Here is a 15,594-nt window from a genome sequence, read left to right on the forward strand (position 1 = left end):
GAACATAAAAAGAATGGTGGTACGTTCGCATGGGTCAAGATAAGTTGGACATCAATTTTTCAATTCTATTTTTGAGTGGGCAGGTATTAATTTGAGTGAGTGTTATTACGATCCATGGTGATGGATTGGATGAGTAAGCGAATATTTGATTTTGGAACGTTTTAGGCTAATATTAGTCCAACTGTTGGACGGAGCCAAAAGGGAGTAGACGGTTTTGGATTACTGCACGAGACTTATTTTGGTAACTACGTAGTAGTATATTTGAATATGCAGTTCAATTTTGATTATGTAGATAGTAAATAAAGGAGAACAAAAATTCTTTCATATCCTGAAATGTGATGAGATTAGAAGTAGATATTTGGTCCTTTATTATAAAATCGCAGGCTATTATTGCAGATTGCAGATCACACACAACTGATCAGTACAAAAATTGGTAGCTTCAAAACCGAGAATTGATGCAAAACGGCAAACCCTAAAGAAAGGTTGTATGTCTAGACATCATACAATAGGATGATGATGATGATAATTTAGCCAATTTGACCACGTTACGTAAAATTTTAGCCAATATTTACATCTTTAACAGAAATTACAAAAAAACTGCTGAGCCATCACTGACCACCAATTAGTTCTGTTTATAAGTGAGAGTGTTCATTATCGCTAATCTTGAAGATTACGTGCAGATTTTTTCATCACTTTTGCTGAATGCAAAAAGTTTTAAGAGGTAGCACGAGCCCAATGGTTCTTTTGTAATAAAGGTCAGTCTTTTTTTCCATAAGGTACTCTTTAAATGGAATGGAATGCATCATATGTTTTGCGTAAAGAAGTAGTGTCGATTTTGTTCTGGTATTCGGGATGTCATATCATATATTATATCTCTTTGATTAGAGATTTGGTAAATAAATAAATAAAAAAAAAATACAATATTTTATGTTGTTCTCAAGTTTTAAGGTTACTGGATTTTGTCACCGATTTCGGTGTATATTCAGACAGGAAGCAAGGGAAGAACAAAGTGCACCTCGCCTCGGAATCAGCAGTATTACCATAACCAAACACCTAACGAAACATTGGTTTAAAAATGTCATACATATGTCATTCCACATAAGATTGACAGACAACTTGCGAAATCTAATACCTACCAAAGTAAAGGTTCCTTTCCTACCCAACCCAGGGGTATAACTACCTTATTCCTCTCTTGTAACTATTTTGCTGTGCCCATCAGGGTCCATAATTGTGCCTATCATTTTATATTTTACACCTTATGTACATTATGGAATGCAATAAACGGTATGATATGATATAAAATACATTTCACACAGGATTTATATCTTGCAAAATCTACTAACATAGTAGATGCACCTTTCCTACCCAACCCAGGGGCATAACCACCTCATACCAGGTGTGTAATGACCAGATCTATTCACATACATGCGACAGCCCGACAAACTCACTTAGCGACTTGATGCAGCCGACTATTGCAGCGGTCAGTTAGTTAGCTGTTCCCGTCTTGTGATTGCATGGTGGCACAGAGTAGGGTGGGACAGAGAATACGTTCAAGGAGGGAAAATATGGTGAGAAGTAGCTTCCGTGGTTTCATCCGTGTCCCGTGGGAACTACTACCTACTTGTGTGTTTGTATAATAGGAGCCTATGTGTTATTCTACAACCCTGATTAGTGGGAGGTATCAAAATATCGACAGGTATGGAGACGAAGTGGGGAGGCCTTTGCTCAGCAGTGGGACAGTTCAGGCTAAAAATAAATAAATAATAAATGTGTTATTCTGATATATAACTGCCAAGTTTCATCTAAATCCATCGAGTAGATTTTGCGTGAAAGAGGAACAAGCATTACTAGATCCATCCATACATATATAGGTACATGCATGAGAATCAAAGCCTAAAGGTTATGTAAGTAAAATTGAACGCCGGGCGGTAACAGAGGATGTCAGTATCAAATGAATATTTTTTTTTGCAAATAGGACCCTGCCACTGGCTTATTTATGAAGCATCTCACTAGTTTCAAAGTCCCAAAAAGTTGTTCTCATGGAGAAGAACTGCCAAGAAATTCTCCTGATGGCTTTGTATCCCCAGGAGGTTCATCAAGAGTAATTGGCAAAAAATCTCCTACAAGTCTGCTGTCTCTGTATCCGCAGCTACTGTATAGCTATGTCCAGGCAAGCACGCAGCGCGTAACATCGCGCTAACTCGATTGCGCTGAGATGAGCCGCCATGTCTTGTGTCCAGCGCCTGATTGGACCATTGTTTGCTACATTCCATTACCAAGTTCCTGACAGGTTTCTATTGAAATGTAGGAGTAATTATGCTTTGTTGATTTTGATTTGAGTTCTATTTGTGATATTTGTCATTAGGCTGTTTCAATAAAGTGATAGATATGAGATTAAATAAAACTACTTTTACGGATTTTATCGCGTTATATTAATATTATTTAATCCCGACGTTTCGTAACGCGATAAAATCCGTAAAAGTAGTTTTATTTAAATGTCTAATATTCGCGTAAGTGTCAGAAATCAATAGATATGAGATTAATTTTTGATCAGAAAGACTTGTGTTTTACTGTGGATTGTATCAACACGTATTATTTTCACTTATCAACATGTATTATTTTTCCGACTAAGTGTCAATAGGTGATTCTTTTATTCCTTTGAGACAGTCCTGTACAGTAGTGCTGGAAAAACCTTGAGACAATAATTTTAGTATATTATCTTGCTCTACCATTCAGAGTAATCTTCGAAACTATTTCATCTGTACTAAGTAAATCTACAATATTAAATCTTACACACATGGTTAAACCAACCTCAAGAAGACAAACATTCAATTTACCATCCTGAATATCAAAAACTTCTCACAAACTGTATGTAAGTACCAACCCTTTCAAATCATCAGAATATTTTAATACATCCTTGTACCCCTTTGAGCTATAAGTGGTAATTAGTGCTCGGTAATGAGAACCCCAACAATCAAGCGAAACAAGGTGGTTGGTAATGAAATGGATTTGTTCACGGACAGCGACTAGATAAAGGATAATTCTGTAGATCAAAGCGTGACAAACGCAGGTGATGTAGGGTGACTATGAGTTGGGGTTGAAAGGAAACTTTCTACTTTTGGGTGTTATATGTCACAGTGTTCGTCAATTATAATACTATAAGGCCCAACTACACCGACAGCATAAAGTAATTTTTTGTAAGCAACTGTTTACTTTAAAAATTGAACATTTTAATTAATTGTACGTTAACAGTTAAGAAAGCTTACGTTTATTTTGTCAGTGAACTTAAATCTGATACTTGAATAACAGGTTATTCGATTACCAGAAGCCAAATTAAATGGCTGACATAATTAACAGTGTAAATGTGTAATTGTCAATGTCATTAACATGTTAGTTTTTTGGGGCCTGGTGAAGACTTTCTTTAACAAGAAATCTTGTCTCTTCATATTACTAAATCTGCCACTAACCCTTTACCACTCACCTATTAGTACCCGGACTGTCCTCATCATCAGAACCGTGTGGTCACCCCACCGCCCGCTGCGTCCACCATTAATAGATCACGAGCAGCTCGCTATTAATTAACTCAAGGGTACCTGTGTCCCTTTGCTGGACACTTTTGTGGTCACCACACTGGTCTGATGTTGTTTCGGGGTAAGCAATTTTTGATTGATTCAAAATTGGATAGGTTTTGATTAATATTTTGGGGAGTACTATGCTTTGCTAGATCCCTGTGTATGTCATGTTATTATCACAGGTAAGTACTATTTCTAGATCTGCATCACAATTATTATTATGATTCGTTGACATTGCACTTGAAGTCGTGTGTGATATTTATGAGCGGGTCATTAAGGGGGGTATATGGGTATGTTATGGTATTTATATTGTGTTATCGTATGACGCTTTCTGCCAAGTAATGGTCCAAGTTGACAGCTTTCTCTGTTACTATAGTTATGACGCTGACAGTGAAAGGATAATATAAACCAGTAACTTTAATAAGTCTTAATCCCAAAGGCAAGATCAGATCTTCTACGTTGAGAAATCGACTACTAACTTGTCATGTCTTAAATAACAGTCAATAAAAAAATGACTTCTACCATTTCCACAACTTGGTAGATTAAGTAATACTTACGTGAAACATATCCAGGCTAGCCCTTTAATCCAGAATCACCCAGGACCGCATCGAGGCACAAGAGGGGAGCGGAGACGCAGGGAGGGGGAGGGGTTGTTCAAAACCAATCAATGTTGGTTAATTGGCGCTTTAATGCTGGCTCATTCAACAATTACAGAGGTCGCTGTCAGCCGCCAGGTGGGTAGGGATGCGCTGAGTGTGTCGATAAAGATGGTCGATAGAAATGCTTATGCAATTTGGATAATATTTTCAAATTAAAACAAATATATTCAGGAGATGATAGCTATAGTTTAATTAATTTTATTTATAACATTGTTTTGTTCGGCGATGGAAAAAATAAGAAAGCAATTTGCGACTGATAGAGCGACAGTTGGCAAATAAAACGCGGTAACCAGATTTAAATATTGCGCTTTATTTATTGATTTGTGTTAATATTAATAATCAATAAATAAACCTAAAACGATACAAAGATCATCTTGTAGCATGACTTTATGTTAATGCAGGCAAAAACGCTTCAGCCACGAGCCACTCTATAAAGGTAAATGTTCTACTAACTTCAATAATAAAACTAAACTCAAACATTTCATCCCTACCCCTTTTTTTTTTTTTATCGACGTAAAATCATCAAATGACCCCTCCCGCTGTGGGTTAGCAGCGGTGAGGGAGTGTCAGACTCTTACTGACTAAAATCGTCGTGTTCCGTCATAGGCCTTTTATGTACCAGGGCCGCGGTATCTCTTTCGAACAACCCGCAGCCCCGGCAGGCCTTGGCCCTGCTGGGCCCCGCTGGGGTTGCTGACATCTCTTTGAGGAGCGCGTGGAACAACGCGCGCCGTCGACACGGGTCTGTCGTCTAGAAAGACAGAGGGACGATGAGCCACCCGAACTCACCGCCCACAGACCCACGCCTACGGTGGCCGGGAGTCATCTCGCGACACCCGGCGCCCATGGTGTCTACCTGGTCCAGCGCGGCGGCCGGGATGAGAGGTGCGAACTCTCTGGCGTTCCGCCTCCTCCTTCTCGAGCATGACCGCTTCGCAGATCATCCCTACCCCTATGATCTAATTACTCACATCGACATTACCCATCAGTGTCAACAAATTGTTATATGGTCGTACTAGATTAGCGGGTCCCGGACTGTTACCCCCACCTCTTACCCCTTGCCCAATCAATCTCCAGCGCAAAGTCGCTTAATTTAACCATCAAACAAAAAAAAAATCCGATTCATTTTATTGATTTGTTTTAACTGAACTCATGTCACAATAATGCAGGTATGTGTAGGTAAAACCTTGGCTTTTGACTCAGCCGCGAGCCCCTCTATATAAGACAAAAGGTTCTATATTATCTACAATATTAAAACCTTTCAACCCTACCCCTATGATCTAATTACTCACATCGACATTACCCATCACTGTCAACAAATTGTTATATGGTCGTACTAGATTAGCGGGCCCCGGACTGTTACCCCTTCCCCCCACTCTTACCCCTTACCCAATCAATCTCCAGCGCAAAGTCGCTTAATTTAACCATCAATCCCCCATTAGCGATCGTTATTATATTTGGTCTCGTTATTAAGCTTTGAATGAGTAAATTCATGTCTGTTCTAGAGGTGAGTTTTAATTAGTTTTTCGGAGGTGTGTTGAAGGTAAAGGCTGTGTTGTCTTTGTAGAATTTTATTATTCTTCTTCTAGTTTTGTGTTTATAACTGTGTTGGTCTGAAGTGGGCTACTGGTGACTTTACAATAGTCAATACGTATGCACTTAACACTTCTGGTCTAAACAAATTCTTTTGCTTCGAAGTCAGCCGCTTGACGCCTCGCAGTTTTGTTCATTTTGCTATTTCGCGTTGATTAAAAGCCAACTTCAGAATGGCACACTTATATGAAAAGCGCTGTAAGTACAAGTTCTATGTAAATACTGCTGTGATAGTTTGTGTTGTAAAGTCGCTTAATTTAACCATCAATCCCCCATTAGCGATCGTTATTATATTTGGTCTCGTTATTAAGCTTTGAATGAGTAAATTCATGTCTGTTCTAGAGGTGAGTTTTAATTAGTTTTTCGGAGGTGTGTATTGAAGGTAAAGGCTGTGTTGTCTTTGTAGAATTGTATTATTCTTCTACTAGTTTTGTGTTTATAACTGTGTTGGTCTGAAGTGGGCTACTGGTGACTTTACAATAGTCAATACGTATGCACTTAACACTTCTGGTCTAAACAAATTCTTTTGCTTCGAAGTCAGCCGCTTGACGCCTCGCAGTTTTGTTCATTTTGCTATTTCGCGTTGATTAAAAGCCAACTTCAGAATGGCACACTTATATGAAAAGCGCTGTAAGTACAAGTTCTGTGTAAATACTGCTGTGATAGTTTTTGCCTGCTCATTTTGTTATTGGGGTGTTTAGATGGTATATAAATAAACTGCTGATTGTGTTGTAAAGTCGCTTAATTTAACCATCAATCCCCCATTAGCGATCGTTATTATATTTGGTCTCGTTATTAAGCTTTGAATGAGTAAATTCATGTCTGTTCTAGAGGTGAGTTTTAATTAGTTTTTCGGAGGTGTGTATTGAAGGTAAAGGCTGTGTTGTCTTTGTAGAATTTTGCTGTTTTTCGGCTCGTTTTGTTTTAATAACTCCGTTGAACTGAAGTTAGCTACTTCTACCTTACTTCTAACTTGGCACTTCAGGTCTTATCAAATATTTTGCTGCGAAGTCAGCAGCTTGATACCTCTTTTATGTGCTCGAATGTTCATTTTGCTGTCGCTCGATGATTAGGAGTTAACTTCAGAGTGGTAAAGTCATTTGACTGGCTGTTAGTAGTGTGTTCTATTTATAAAATGCTGAGATTGTTTTTGCTTATTCAGTCTGCTGTTTGGGTGTTAAGCTAGATATAAATTATTTGCTGAAAGTGTTTTTAATAAAAATGTACCTAAGCTGGTACATACTGTCATGTGCTGAAAAATAAATACTTATTTACTGTACAGTGAAGATACAAAAGTTTTGCACAACAAGCTTTGCCTAGGAATATTAACTTTCAGCCGTCTTATTCCATTCATATCATATGTGATTGAAGTCCACAAAGGGTGGTGTCGGTTTCTAGTCTCAACTGATGCAGCTGAGTACCAGTGTTTTACAAGGAGCGAATCTCACCTCCTCGGTCCAGTTACCCGGGTAACTGGGCCGACTTATGTAGATAGGTAACTGTTTTTCGAGAGGTGATAGGTGAATTGAGAACGGTGACAACGATACACAACGGTCGATGCAATTCGTCTGAAACGTCGGGTAAAATAAAATACGTATCTGATTTGTATAACAAATCTAAAATTATGTCAGACAAACATTAATCTATTCATTATACACTAATTATATAGACGACATACGATTAGCAACAATGTGCATACCTATTATTGTTCACAACTCTATCTAGATCAATACAAAATCATTAAACAAATTAATTGATACCAGAAACTTGATTAGGACAATCCATTAGCCGATATTGCCAGCGTAAAAATTGAAAGTCTACAATATAATGGTCAGTTTGAGTGTGGCAACATTATGGTTTTTAAAGGACAAAAGCGGGGTGCAATTAAAACTCATTCAATAGGAATCGCGTGCAATCAATCAAGTGAAGAGTTTCGTACTAATTGTGGGTGCATTAAATATTCAGCTGCAATCACTATAATGTATTGGTGCACTGTGTTGCAATATGCATCGTTGTCATAAAGCAAAACATAGTTTTTATAATGAAATTGTAGATAGGAAAAAAATATTAAGGACTTGTATTTACAATTAGAATACTTTGATTCTGAAAGGCGGTCAATTATTATTATTTTTTCAATTATATCTGTTTACCCATACAGAATAGGTAGGTATCTATAAATATAATGTAAACTCTATTATTTCTTAAAATTATTTCTAGGTTTTTCTCCAACCTAACATACCCGTTTTATTTTTCATATAGGTACTAGGTTTTTACAGTAACCAGACAAGAGAAAAAAAATACAAATATAAACTCAAACTAAAATTACAAAATCTAAAACAAAAATAAACACAGTCATAATAGAGTTATCTGTATCATAAAGCCGGTAGCTTGTTTTTCCCAAAGTTAACCCTACAACTGCCGCCCGCGAACAATCACTGAAAGCTGGACAAAAGAAACGCATCGACAATACAAGACGCGCCAAGAAAAAAACAAAATCCGACACACGATTGGTCGATCGACGTGTGACGTCACAACACGCCCCGCCCCCTAACAACCGTCGCTACACCTGAGATGAGAGCGAGCGAGATCTTTGTAAGTGTGAACAAGACAAAATTATATTGACGGTTCTCGATCCAAAGCTGCAACGTCACATCTGCCAAAATTTGCACAATCAATTTTAAGCCTTAGCTGGTTGATTTAAGGTTGAAATTGCTGATGGTTAGTTGAGATGATAGGTCTCAAGGTGCTCACAGCTCTGGTCAGTTGGAAAAGCTGTTATTGTTTGGTTACGGGTTAACCGATTTGGTTAAATTTGTGTGTTAACAGGCAGATGTCCGGCGGTGCTCTCGCTCCCTCGGCCCGGGCTCCGTGAGACAGGTAGCGTCTGATTGGCCCAGTATTGATTAGCGTGTTTAATTAGAATTGAGTTCATTAACATTTGCGTAATTGGAAGTTTGGACTCACTACCATACGGAGCGCTTAGGAAGTTTTTTGCTGCTTTGTTTGATCGCGGATAATGTATGCAAAAACGTCCGCGTTGAATGGTTATTTAGCTTAATTTGATTGGTTAAAGTCGTACGTATTTTATAGCAGCGGTAAACTATATTTATCAGCTTTATTTAATTGTTTTCTACCACACGACTACACACCACTACCAAGATTAAGTTATATGCAAGAAGCAAATTACTTCTTTATGACCAACTTTTAACTTCTTCGAAAACATGCAAAGAGCAACAAGCTAGTACCTAAAAACTTAGGAGCGTAGAGACCCCTCAAAGAAATCGCTAACAAACTCCCGGCAGCACTCTAACACCTAGCACAATCGACCCAATCAAACAGAAAAAAAACTATTCAACCATCACCAACTCTCAATACCGTTCAAAGAAACTCCGAGGGGAAAATGCTAATACGCCGCTTCTTGCTTCTTACCAAACAAAATCACTTCGCGACCCCAAATTTCGCACTTTCAATGGGCAATTTCGCTCGCCCCCCTTCCAATAAGCCCCGCCTCTTTCTTCCCCTCGACTCTAGTAGTAGTTTCGGAGCGCCAGTGACGTACGCGTAACGCTGCGAGATGGACGCGCCCGACGACCGATATTACGGCAGCCAGACGCCGGACCGTTCCGACACGAACAGCCCGCGTTCGCAAATGAGTAGTCCGAACTCCAACTCCTCGATAAACGTAACAGACCAATCCATATCGCTTTCGCAACACCAACAGAACTTAGAGACACTAAACAGAATGGGGATGTTTTTCCACGCGCAACAAATGCATTTGAATCAGAGTTTTGATGCTGTGAAATCTAGGTTAGGCTTGACACAAGTGCCTACGAGTGTTAACCCAGGGCCTAGGCATACGATAGACGCTATATTAGGACTGAACGGCCAGAGGCAAGTTACTAGAGTGCAGAGTGAGTTTGAGCAAAGGAGAGAAGAGAGGGAGTGTGAGACTGTGCCCGTGTCGCCTGGAGCCGTCGAGAGTGCGGGTAGGTGGATCTTTTTATTTATAAGCTTTGTAACTAAATAAGTAAGTGATAGTTTTTATAGAGCAAGGACTAGAACTTGGTATAGGCGTAGCTTGAAGTAGTTAACTGATGACATGAAAAAATAAGAGACTAAATGAAGTGATTCTATACACTAAGTAAGCTTATCCATTTTAAGATTTTACAGGTTATGATAGAATAGGATTTATGATAATGCCGCTTTTATTCGTCTTTTAACTGTTCCGCAAAGTTGACCTCTTGTAAATGCAGATGCATTAGAATTATCTATTTACCTTTTCTATGGGTATCTAGGTATTGTAAGTTTATTATGATTTATTGGAACATTACTAACGGCTAAACTTTAAAACATTCTGACAAAATAATCTGATATTTTCTCTTATATGGCCCTTAGTTAGTGCCTTCTGCATCTTCATTATCATCATTACATACCTATAATATCCGCCTATTTCTGACAACCGCTGAATTTGGCTTTTTATTTAAGGTAAACGCGGGTGAAGTCGTCATGCCCCAATAGTCGTCAATTAATCTAAAAACATTTATTATTTTTTTCTACTGAACTTAAAATGGGCCGGTTTATATGTAAACATATTGTTGATATTATATTGCACAATTGAAATAACAATACGGGGTTTTAACAGTCACGGCTTCTAAGATATGTTATTTTAAACGTGTGTGCCCTAACAAAATCGTTTTTTCGTGAAGTTCAGCTGTCAAAAGTGAAACTCAGCTCGTGGTTTTGTGTTTTGATTTACATAAATCCAGTGGGTTCTGTGGTATGTTTCTTTGTTTAATTAGATAGTTACGTTTATTTGCTAACGATGTAATATGCAATTTGGAATACTTTTAACATAGAAGATATATTTTTTTAATGTGACATCTATTGGTACTTTAAAACTCCGATTTGACCCAAAACCCGTCAATTTTACAATTATTATGACGACTACTGGGACATGCTCAAAAGTTGCACCTAAACTCGTCATAATGAGGATATTTTGTGTTTTACAGTACAAAATGCAAATAAACAGCGAATATCGGGACTTTTACAAAATTGTTAACTGTCTAGAACAAACATATTTAAGATTTCGACTAAATTTTTTCATAAAACTGAGTTTCTTTTAAGCTTTTTCTTAGGGGTAAATTTTACTCTGCTGGTTCTAGATACACGTACACAGTCATGTTATTCAATTCAATTCATATGTTTCTTAATGGTTAAATCCCCTGTTTTCTATAAGTATGCACTTTCTACGAGTGTTTTTTTAGGTATATATTGGCCGCTGTAGGCTTCCGCCATTCGATTAAGATCTAATGCTTTGGGTACAAGTAACTCTAGCACTAGCCTTTGTTTCTACTACGCTTGGATTACAATTTGTGGCAAGCAAAAATTGACTGTTCTTATAGTTATCGGCACGAATCTTGAGCTCTGACCTTCGCCTGTGAAGAAGTAATTTATTGGGTCCCTTTTGTGGTATGAAGTGAGGCGCGGGGGCGGGTTAAAGCGGTGATTGGCCCGCAGTGCATCGCGTCATAGCCGTCACTCGGGATTGGTTCTTTGCTAATAAATCACTTCTGCGCAGATGTAGGTCAGAGCTCAAGATTCGTGCCGATAACTATACACTATGCTTTTTGTTCGAAATAACTGCATGTCGTCACGCGTATTGTACCGCGTCTCCCTAACGTCCCTAACTAGTTTTGACGCAAAAAATATTAAAATCAGTTTTAAAACTAAGATGACATAGCTTCCATCGCTGTCACTTCTTTGCTTGTCGTATTCGATATTGATGGGTAAAGAGTAATCTTAAGTAAGATTTTTTTATTTAAAATTGTATGTATTTAGTGATTGCATGATCGTAATTTTAATAGCAGATCATGACTGAAAGAAACTACAAGCAAGAGGGCCTTTGAAAATTCATAAAAGCTGTAAATCAAGGGGCCACACACAACATCAGATGCAGCAAGAAAATTTAAAACGCCCTTTTGAGACAACTTTAATGAAAAGGTGACACAAAACCGACGATTATCCCTGTATAAAATATACTATAGAAATGAACCCAAGGGCAATCCCCGGTTCTGCGCTAAACTATTTAATTGCTAGGTAACTGTGGAGGAAATCTACTTGGGCTATTGCGTTTTGATGTTAGTGGATTAGGATATAGGAAACTATAGGAACTATGGCACCTGGAAAAATATTCGTGGTGGCCTGGTGGGCAAAGAATCAACCTCTCAAGTATGAGGGCGCGGGTTCGATTCCAGGTCAGGCAAGTACCAATGCAACTTTTCTAAGTTTGTATGTACCTATGACACCAATGACTGTGTTTCGGATGGCACGTTAAACTGTAGTTCCCGGCTGTCATTGAACATCCTTGGCAGTCGTTACGGGTAGTCAGAAGCCAGTAAGTCTGACACCAGTCTAACCATGGGGTATCGGGTTGCCCGGGTAACTGGGTTGAGGAGGTCAGATAGGCAGTCGCTTCTTGTAAGGCACTGGTACTTAGCTGAATTCGGTTAGACTGGAAGTCGACCCCAACATAGTTGGGAAAAAAGGCTCGAAGGATGATGGTGATGAGGAACTTTTGCACTTGCCGGTGACAATGTATGAAATACATGTTAAAATGGCAGGTGGGGCTCGCCAGCTCAATTACTGGGCCCCCGGGAATCAGTCACTGAATAGCAACCTGAGGGCAATAGGGACATGGGCGGCTGAAGGGTGAGGATACCTCGGCGGACTTTAAACGCAGAGCACGCGCTCCCTGTGGGTCCAGCATCACCGGCCTACTCGCCACTTACCACGAGGCACCTACTCTCCGAGCAGGGCTGCTAACCTTGCTCTAGCGACTCCACTCTGGTCGGCCAATGAGGCAAGCCAAGAGGCGGGAGACCTATCCCTCGTCATGCTTCACTCCGGCAGGCCGGAGATGGGGACAGTCACGGAGGACAAGGGACAGTATACTCTCCCTGGAGCACTCGGTATACATAGCCTCGCGGGGTCGCTACTCCCCGTCATCCACCTCAGATGCCCTGCGGGGCTTATTAGATATTATTATTATTGGGTTTGAACGCTTAGTTGTACCTAATCATATATTTTTTTTGATTGATACCTTTAAGACAGTTTGAACTATCTATAGAGATTTTTGCAAATCGTACTAAGCATGTGCTAAGCAGTTCAGAAGTTTTGATGAATGACAACCTTACCTGCATATTTATGAATGTTAGTAATTATTTCGCGGAAAGCTATATAAATGAATGTGGCTTTTATTTTTTGTGAAAACTAATTATTTTATTTTACAATTTAAATATTTTAATAGTAATTTATTTTACTCGTGCTACAATGCACATGACTGCATGGTTATTATGACTAAGAAATACAACATATATTTTATAGACTGATTTTGTGACTGCGTTTGATGGATAGGAATATAAATTAAAATGCAACTATGTATCTGTTTTATTGAATACCTGCTCTTCTAACAGATTATGACCTGCTATTCTAAATAGGGATTTGGTCTTTTATCTATCTACTAACTAATGTTTCAAAGGTACAGGTATGCTTAACAAATTCAAGCACAAAAAAATGTACTTAACTTGAACTTTATGTTCAAGAGCAGAGAGTTCACATTAGCATTAAAAGTTGACGAGTACTGGGAATATTTGACGAGTATCCGTACAAATCAGACGACTATTGGTACAAATCGCCCTTTTTTTACTTTTGCCTTAATAAGTATATAAACCCATTAAAATTATTAAAAAAACATTAGTTACTTAGAATAACGAATAAATACTCTATCACGTCATGCAAAAATTTTCATTTTCTATTGAATATTTAACACACAGTAGCGCTTCAAAGTCAGTGATTTCCGAAATCCGACGAGTATTGGTACGTTTACCTTATATATTTAATGTCTATAATTCATTAGGAGTATTTATCTAGGTAAGAATTGTAACCAACAACTACAAGCTTATTTCATTGAAATGATAAAGAATAAGGGTTTGGAATCAACTGGATTAAGCGAATGCAAAATAAAAAGAAGAAAAATCTAAAAATGCAAAATAAAAAGAAGAAAAATCAAAAAAGCAAAATAAAAAATAAAAACAATTACTTCTAAACGTACCATTAAATTAATCAATAAGAAAATAAAACATTTTCCTAAAAAGCTACAGACAACAAAAGCAACAGCCAATGCATTGCATTGCGAATAGAATAGGCGTTGCATAATAAGCGCCGCCCGGTGAACATCGCCCGCCCGCCGCAGCCGCCGACGGGTTAACTGTTGTCTCAACTTAGATGGAGAAAATCGTTAGAAAACATTATGTTTTCTTTTAACTTGATTAAAGAGGACGGCTGGCAACTACTTATGTGACGCGTTTATTCAAATTATGAAAAAAAAAACAACAAGATTTTATGAGGTAGAAAAAAAGTTTGCAATTTGTAAAATTGGAGTAGTTATTTTTTCTAGTGCCGAATGTCCTATAGTAAGATATAATATCTACGTTATTTATTAATTTAAGATGTTAGCCGCAAGCTTTTATTTAGATGTTATTTGGATACAACTCATCTTAGTTAAAAATAAACAAGTACCTAGAAGTAAATTTACTTACCTATTAGCCTACGGCCTATACCTACCTATGTATTTTTTTGCATTTACTACGCATATATTAGGTTCGAGAATCTTCTTTCAGTTACACTAGCATCCTTTTTTGCCAATTAGTATCTACCTACTTAGTTAACGTAAAACGAAGTAACTATTTATAAATTCAAAATTAAGAGCGATAATTTGTAAATAATTTCAACTCTAAGTATCAATAAGAAATAAGGATAGAAGCATACATTTTTAAATCAAGAATGACAATATAAAATTTGTAGTTAGGTACCAGGTTGTGGCAGTGACCAAAAGCGACCACTGACACGGAATACATTCTTTTTTTCAAATAATAATGACCAGTAAAAATCAACGGCTGTTTTTTCGGTACTTACCACGTTGTGGCGGTGACCAAAAGCGACCACTGTCATTGCCATACATATTGTATGACTAGCATACAAACACACAAACGTCCCTAATGGTAAATATTCGTACAACGGACTGACTGAACATGACACAGGTAAATAAAGGACTAGCCTACTTTTTAGGGTTCTATAGCCAAAGCGCAAAATGGGACCATATGACTAAGGACTTCACTGTCCATCTGTCCTTCCATATAAAACCAGGCTATATCTCATGTTGGTACCATTATACCTAGAGAGTTGAAATTATTACAAACCAGCGACCCACTCCGGCTTCGTCGGTTCGATGGGTTGCATAGTTTTGAAGATTTTAGCGTTCAAAGGGACATGGGGTTAAGGGATATAGGCACAGAAAAAGCGACTTTGTTTTATACTATGTAGTGATGACGTGTTTCTGGTGGCCGTTATAACAACAAACTTTTAATAAATATTTAATTGAGGAGTGAATCCTTCGTGCGCGAGCCCGAATCGCACTTGGCTGGTTTTAAAACTTTTATCATTAAATGTAGATATCTAACTGAGGAATGTAGGTTTGTTTAACCAAAATGTTAATTAAGTGGACATCATTATGAATGGTTGTGACCTAGTTTTTCAGAGAATAATCGTCTGGGTTGTAACCCAAGCCGTAAAATTGTTGTGTCATCAACCACACATTTGCTTCAAAATCCAGCACTTGGCAAGTCCTGTTTTGAAAAGAGTGTCTATGGAGTTTATTGCCGGTTATTCTCCATAAGACCCACTTCTTGGCACTTAGCTAAAGATGTTTCTTA

The 15,594-nt window shown here is 38.1% G+C and overlaps 1 protein-coding gene across 1 annotated transcript in view; it reads left to right on the forward strand.

Annotated features, from left to right (window-relative positions):
* The first annotated feature begins 9,398 nt into the window (after positions 1-9,398).
* LOC124642397 (retinal homeobox protein Rx1-like) overlaps positions 9,399-15,594 on the forward strand; it is a 39,034-nt gene continuing 32,838 nt past the window's right edge. Inside the window, exon 1 of the mRNA XM_047180801.1 lies at positions 9,399-9,810. Within this exon, the coding sequence (XP_047036757.1) occupies positions 9,399-9,810 (412 nt within the window). The remainder of the gene's footprint in view (positions 9,811-15,594) is intronic.

This window comes from Helicoverpa zea, chromosome 24 (assembly GCF_022581195.2).
Source record: "Helicoverpa zea isolate HzStark_Cry1AcR chromosome 24, ilHelZeax1.1, whole genome shotgun sequence".
NCBI lineage: Eukaryota > Metazoa > Arthropoda > Insecta > Lepidoptera > Noctuidae > Helicoverpa > Helicoverpa zea.